The sequence below is a fragment of the Micropterus dolomieu genome, linkage group LG17 (assembly GCF_021292245.1).
Source record: "Micropterus dolomieu isolate WLL.071019.BEF.003 ecotype Adirondacks linkage group LG17, ASM2129224v1, whole genome shotgun sequence".
Classification (NCBI taxonomy): Eukaryota; Metazoa; Chordata; class Actinopteri; order Centrarchiformes; family Centrarchidae; genus Micropterus; species Micropterus dolomieu.
In genome coordinates, this window is record NC_060166.1 from 31,860,459 (window position 1) to 31,867,713 (window position 7,255).

The 7,255-nt window shown below is 40.2% G+C and overlaps 1 protein-coding gene across 2 annotated transcripts in view; it reads right to left on the reverse strand.

Annotated features, from left to right (window-relative positions):
• The window catches only part of cep126 (centrosomal protein 126), a 10,726-nt gene continuing 3,471 nt past the window's right edge, over positions 1-7,255 (reverse strand). For both annotated transcript variants that reach the window (XM_046074854.1, XM_046074853.1), the window contains exons 6-11: positions 2,842-4,813; positions 1,772-1,890; positions 1,338-1,407; positions 869-1,075; positions 681-727; positions 1-585 (exon numbers count right to left, since the gene is read on the reverse strand). In XM_046074854.1, the coding sequence (XP_045930810.1) occupies positions 502-585; positions 681-727; positions 869-1,075; positions 1,338-1,407; positions 1,772-1,890; positions 2,842-4,813 (2,499 nt within the window). In that variant the 3' untranslated portion in view covers positions 1-501. The remainder of the gene's footprint in view (positions 586-680; positions 728-868; positions 1,076-1,337; positions 1,408-1,771; positions 1,891-2,841; positions 4,814-7,255) is intronic.

Below are 7,255 nucleotides of genomic sequence, written 5' to 3' on the forward strand. Positions count from 1 at the left end.
TATTCAGTTCATGTCAATATGGTCTCAAAATAGTTCCCCTCAAATATAGTTTTTAATACATAAAATAAATACAGAATGAGAAATCTTTTAAAATAAAAAAAGAATATTATAAAAATCTACAGTGTATTTTTGCAATTGTTTCTGGTCATGTGTCAATTACAAGAAGAAGGGCCATTTTTCATTTGTGAAATTAAAACAAAGTCGATATAAATTTCTAATAATTTGTTATCTTAGTAATATGTGGCTCAACAAAAGCTAAAAGAAGCTATTTTGTGTATTCTTGTCCATGCAGATGAATTCAAAAGTATTTCCAACTTAACAACTTAAAAATTTAGTTAGGCCTGACTGTCTCCACAGTCGATTGCTTCTGATCTCTTAGATCTTGAAGTTACTCCAGTGGGCATATTTAGTTTTACAGGGTAAGAAAGTGGTTGGTTATACAGTATGACACAGGGATTGTGCACTGATGGGAGAGACCGCTGTGGACCACACATACTTCAGTCAAAATTTCTTCTGGTATCGAGAGCGGTTGTTAGCTGAGGATGCACGGTGCTTGTGATGGTTTGTGACTTTCACTTCCCTTGTCTGAAAACAGTGAAAGAAGGTAAGTACTAAAAAATGTTCAAAAGGCACCTCATGTGTTGAGGCAAGCAACAGATCCCTTAAAAATTCATACTTACAGAGGGTGCACGCGTGCCAGTATAACCACCAACATGTTCCCGTACACCTACAAATAGTAACAGGTAGGATTGGTTATCCTGCATTGGAATGACAAAATCTTAATACTTTCATGTTATATTCAGATCACAACAAGTTGATCAGCTCTGGCCTAATGCAAATAGCCTTTTGTTTGTGGAAAAGTGCTCACAGTACAGCTGGTGGTTGAGTCTGTCCAGGGATAGGAGGATTTTCTGCTCTTCCAAGGAAATGGTGGTGTGTCCCCGCTGTTGGCTGCGCTGTTGCACCGTTCCAGTCCTCTGTGTTTGAGCTGTTTCCATGGCAGCCACAATATCCCTTTCTTCCAGTAGGCCTTCATGTACTTCAGCCACGTGTATCTGTGCTGTACTCTGCAAACCTGAGAGCACAGGAAAAGTGTGCAGTTGTCTGTCAAAATTCGTAAGGCCTCAACGTTGTATTGCATTGAGAATGGGATAACTCCTTAGAGCTTTTTGGTTAGGGTTAGTTACTTTGGGTTATTTTTGGTTATACATTAAAGAAAATAGATGCAGGAGAGAAGTCTTACGACATGTTAAACTGTTTTGCAGTAATGCTGATTACAGAACTTACATGTTTGCTTTCACAGAAACCTAAAGACAGACAAACAGTAACCACAATACCTTCATCTGTAAAGGCCATGTCATAAGTACTGGAAAACGGTCTGACTGGCTCTGTGGTCTTTTTTGTTGGCTACACAAAACAAACAAAAACACATGTTAACTGGATGAAGGTCTTAGATGAACCTTAAATAAAATTTATGTAGCCAATAGTACACTGCAAAAATTCTCGGTGATAGGCATAAAGGTAACAGGTAGAGCAAGTTGTAAACAAAAACATTATGCTTCAGTGCATTCACACTGACAACTCAAGTCCATCTGGAAAGTCTTGCCTTGGGAAGAATAAATCGTGGCGTCTAGTTAGATTTACCATCATTAAGGACAGATCTTGAAAGGGACTGCAAAACTGATTCAACAAGTTCAAACACACGCCCATTAACTGATCTTTAGCAATTATTCTTACTCTTTCTCCCCACAGGGCCGCTGCATGCATGTACCTGAGAAGGCTGAGGAAACCGTCTGTTCCCTGAGCCAGGAGGCTGTCGGCTTTGCTCCACGCATTGTTTCCTCACAACACGCCCACTCTCCGGGGCCTGTCTTCTGAGGATGGGTTTTTCTGAAAGAAGTCATTAAAATAATACAAAAATCATAACTACATAAACATACATGACAATGTTAACCACTACGTGGTGAGCCCAGGCCCCTGTGGTCCTAGGAGGATACATAACAAAATTGTTTCCATCTTTAGGCCTGCACAAATGTATTCTCAGAAGCTTAAATTAAGTAATTACATGAAAAGTAGATTCTTAATCATTTTCTCTGATGAATGGAAAATGTGGTCTAAAGCCAACATTTGAATTGAACTCCTGTGACAGCTTTGACTCGGCTGATAAGTCTATAACTGTTGATGGCAACATGGGGCAGATTGGCACGGGATTGAGGCAAGGCAGACAACAGGTCATTGTGAGGCAGGAAGTTTTTAGAGTCAACTAGGTCCACTTTATCAGATATTACTAGCTTCCGTTTCTCAAGATCAGTAATCAAGATTTTAACTTCACTGTCTTTTCAATATTAAAACATGAGATGACCCAAAAAGAACAGTATGTTATTATAGGGATCAATTTTAATAAATGTGTAAAAAAGCGAATAATGATAAACACTAACTGCCAAAGAAGACACAGCATGTTGATGCAAATTACGAAAAATAGTTTTTCAGTGAAAATATGTCTCTTGGGAATCTTATACAACTTTGCAAATTGGCAGTCACACAAACATCATGAAGCTCATTCACTGCATTTTCCTTTCATTGTGATTTTATGTGAGGACAGATAAAAGTACAGATTCAAAGAATCACTAGGATTGTAATTATGTGTTAAGGATAAAGCATAAAAGGGCTACAGTCTTGCAGCCGGTTTTCACAAGTGAACTTGAAATTTGAAGTTTGATAGCTAATGTTTAGAAACAAAGGGGCTCAAGAGAAACTGCATGGAAATTTAAATGACACATCCCTGCACATAGAAACCAAGCTTAAGCTGTGCGAGGGACGGTCAGCCAAAATTTACATTACCATCCTTGGTGGCTAAGGCACTGCGGACACCGTGCCAGAGCTGTGAGATCTCCTGATCTGTGGGAGTGCAATCTAAACAGAGGCTTTTTTCATCATACACCATCCCTCTTCTTTTACTGCAGCCCTGAGGTTCCTGATGACCTGAGCTGGGCGTGCCCTTCTTGAGCTCCTCTGACACGGGGCAGGTACACGAGGGTGGCAGTGGTGTGTACAAAACAGAACTATCTGTTCTGATTACATGATGTGTGAAAGGTGAGAAAAAGCCTTCTGCGTTGTCCTTGAGCAGGACCTGCTCCAGAGTTTGTTTACAGTTGACACTTGCATGATCCATGCCATATGGAGTCTTAGTGATGTGCGGGGTCTTTTCTTCCACGGATTCCATCCTGGGAGGTGGGCGGGGCACCATGATCTTCCCTTGGGCTTTGGCAATCTGACTCACCTCAGTGGCAGATTGAGGTCGTATGACAGTGCCCTTTCTAGCCCGCGAGGAAACAGGACCCCCTCCAGCTTTGGCAGAGCGGTCTCTCCAAGGGACCTTCGGGCCACCAGTCCTGGTACTGCTCCCCGGCGCTTTGACCTCGTCTGCTTGTTCTTGGGGCAAGCTGACTTGAACCCCAACATCTGCCCACGCTTGCTTTGTAAAGTGATAACCAGTGGAGGCTGGAGGGGTCATGCTGGGTCCAGGCTTGGAAGCCCCAGAGACTGTAGTAAGACTTAGCTGGTGGTCCTCTGAGTTGTTATTTAACTGAGAAATTATGGAAGACTTGCCTTTCATCTGTTTCATTATGTTTTGTTCTTTGTCCTCTTTTTCCATGTGTACCTCATCAAACCAACGCAGCTTCTTTTTGACAGTGTTGTTGCTCTCCACATCCTTAGTCTTTTCCCTAGTCAATTCAACACTATCTCTGATCGCTAAAGCTACTTGTTTTGCAAAGATTAAATGTCCTGAGTCATACACACATGTGGTATCTCCGGACATATATTTGGACTGCTTTTTAAGGATTCCTTTAATGAATCTGACTTCACATACTGAATGAGATGTCCCCAGTGAAATAGGCAATTTTTGTACTTCCTCCACAGGACACTTAAGGCACTTAAGAGTGTCTGATTGAATGTTAGACAAGCATGGGTGTTGCAGCGATGTTGTATTAATGGGCTTCTCAGTGTTGGGCTCTGACTTTGAAACCTTATTGAGGTTGTTTATGGAAGCACTAGTCTCTTTCTGGGATGACAGATAGTGGTTTTCTTTTCCTGTTTGCTGAAGAGTTCCTTCTCGCGGGGTATTATCTGTTGTGCTATCGTTCAAGAAAATATTTGGCTTTGGGGGAGCCCCAAACAAAACTTCTTTGCTGTTGCCATTTTTGACAGGAAAAAGAATTTCTGTAGCTGATGGATGTTTTAATTTTTTGTCATCATGGGCCGTCTGCTGCCTGAGATCCAACAAAGCCTCTTGTTTCGGATATGAAGACTGAAGTGTACTGTTGCTGGGAACAACTCTATTTGTAACAATGATGTTGTCATTGGGACTGTTTTGCAGGGAGTGTACCTCAAAGTGCTCTGGGTCTGCACTAATAATTTCACAAAGACTTAATTGGTTGCAGTTGTGCAGAGCAGGCTGGACTTCTGTTTTAGGTGTTTTCTCAACAGATGTGAACACCCAAGGAGCTTTAGAAACATGCATCTTATTATCAGGCCTTTCAGAGTCCTCTTGTTTTTTCTGCTTTGATTCATGTTGTTTTCTTGATTGGGGTAAGTTATCAGCACAACACATCATCGCTGAGAAAGAAGTTAAGTCTGATGCTGGACACAAATCATTTTGCTTTCTCAGGTCTGGATGGGGATTTTCTGAGTCAAGCAAGAATGGTGAATAGGAAGACTGTAGATTTTTTGTGCTGTGGTTGGGGTCCTCATTTTCCAAACTGTCCTTACTTGAAAGGCTTTCAGAATTACAGCAATCAGACAGGTAGCTGTCCTGAAATATGGAAGCGAAAGAGAGGCGATGATCAGAGAATAATATGACTTACATTTTCCTTATACAGTATATCTAGAAGAAACAAAGAAACAAGAAATTGAGGGCTAGAAAGTGAAGTTTACCCTGGTGATGCTAAGGCACATCTTAATAGGCAATTTCAAGATTACAGCTTATCTCTTAAATGTTGTAATTTTTCCTCACCAGCCCTTGCATCTCACGGAGTAAAAGAATTTGGCAGTTTAATTTTCCAGATTTTATTTCTCAAAGGTGATGTGGACAGTATCAAATCTACATTTTGCCTTTCTTTCACTTCACTTTTCTGTGTAAAAAAGGAATTTTCAATGATTGTTAGCACACCTAAACCTGGTAACATAATTTAAGCTCATGATGAATATCTTCTGAAACAAAAAAGCAATTGAAAGTGCTGTATGTTGCATGTGTAAATACATTGTTGCTACCTAGGTAAATAGACCTGGAAAACCACCCTGATCAATCACAGGGTTCAAATTTTGGTCTACTTGGTGGCCATTAGATCCCACATCGCTTTCTTGTGTCATTTTAAATCAGGTGTGCATGTTCATGTACATGAGGTGACATCTCATTAGCCAACTTTTTTTTTTTGCTAAAATAACCACAGTGAATGATACAGGGAGTACAATTGCATAAACTTGACATATCTGTGAACAAAGTTTGGTGTTAATTCCCTCCTCTTAGGAGTGGTCCTAGATCAATATGCATGTATTATGCACAGGTCAGATCTGAAAGGGGCATTGTACCAATATTCCAGTAAGAAATTGGTGGTGGTTAAGGTTCTGACAGCCAAGAGGGGTATTCCTGGTGTGGGAAAGAGCTCATGTCACAATGCCGCCCCCTAGAGGTCTGCTTGTGTATGATGAGATACAAAAACAGGCATTTGAAGTGCCTGATTTCTGAATCACTGGGGGGGAAAAACTAGCTATGCTAATATGTGCAGTGATTAAGATAATCAATGCACTCATTCCATCAACATACTTTTCTTCACACATTACATTGGAGACATTAATATTTAGACCCCAGCTTTCACCCTTAAACATGTAAATGTATACTATAAAACGCGTACCCAGATCCAATATATAATCCTGTAGTGTGTGTGTAGTGCAGCTGTTTTTTTAAACAACAGACACATTTTTGATTAGTTGATTGCTGTAAAAGTGAAATTTCTGAATATAAAGTATTTAAAATAGTTCCTGACAAACTACTCAAATGCAGTTACTACTCCTAGAATTTGGTGTGACAGCGTGTCTACATGTTACGGACAGACACGACTGGCTAACCACATAAATACAGTTTGCTTAAAATTTCAAATGACGGGAAATTAAGTGTCAGCTTCAGATTTCATTTCAGCTACTACTTAAACTTTCTTGACATATGTGTCAGTTCTAATAAACTGCTGTCTCTCATCTGACCATGTTCATGGTTATTTTAAGATAGGAACAGTCAGACTTCTCTTCCCACAAGCTGACTCTGCTCTCATCCTTAACAACTTTTGGCCAATTTATAAACTTCTAAATTTTAAGAAGATGGTAGCCAAGCAAGTGTTTAACATCATCAATAATAAAATCTGCTTGATAATAAAGGTCTAGTTTTCAAACAGGTGATAGCACAGAGACTCTTCTAAAATATCTTTTAGCAGTAGACAGTGGTCACTCAACTGACATACAGTATTACTGTCTTATGGGTTTGTGTATGCGTGTGTGAGAGACAAAGCAGCATCTTATAACATAAAGCAGCGTGTGTTTGTGTCATGTGTTTGGGTTCTGTTGTGTATTTCCTGTTTTATATGGTTGAATCCTTCCTCACGTCTTTGTTAACTTCGCTTCCTAACTTTGTGTTTTTCCGCTCCGTGTATTAGGTTTTTCCTTGTGTCATTCATTCATTCTGTCCTGTTTTACTTTGTTACTCATCTCCTCTTGTTTCAGACCACCTCACTTCCTGTCATTGTGTGATTGTCTGCCCTGACCTGATTCCTCTCACTTGTGTCATTACCCTCACTCTTTGCTAGTTCACCAATGTCGTTTGACCTATATTCCAGCCTTCTTCTTGCGTTAGTTTCCCAGTGTTTTTGGATGATCTGTGTTTCCCTTGGACCTCTGCTATTTTGTTGGACTTTGGATTCTTGTACCCTGTGTTTTGTTTGTTTGCCTGTGCTGGACTGCTTCCTGGTTTTGACCCCTGCCTGCCTTACCTCCCCGTAAGCTATTATTAAGCTATTATTAAATCTTTGAATCTCTACTCTGCCTCCAGTATCTGCAATTGGGTCCTATCCCTTTTGTTCCTGTGTTCCACGCTTATTATTGCGACAAACATTTTGTTTCCGGCAAATTCAAATGTCATAAACAACATACCTGTGGACTGTGATCTTGTTGTTTCTCTTGTGTTTCTTTGGTTTGTTGACTGCTCTTG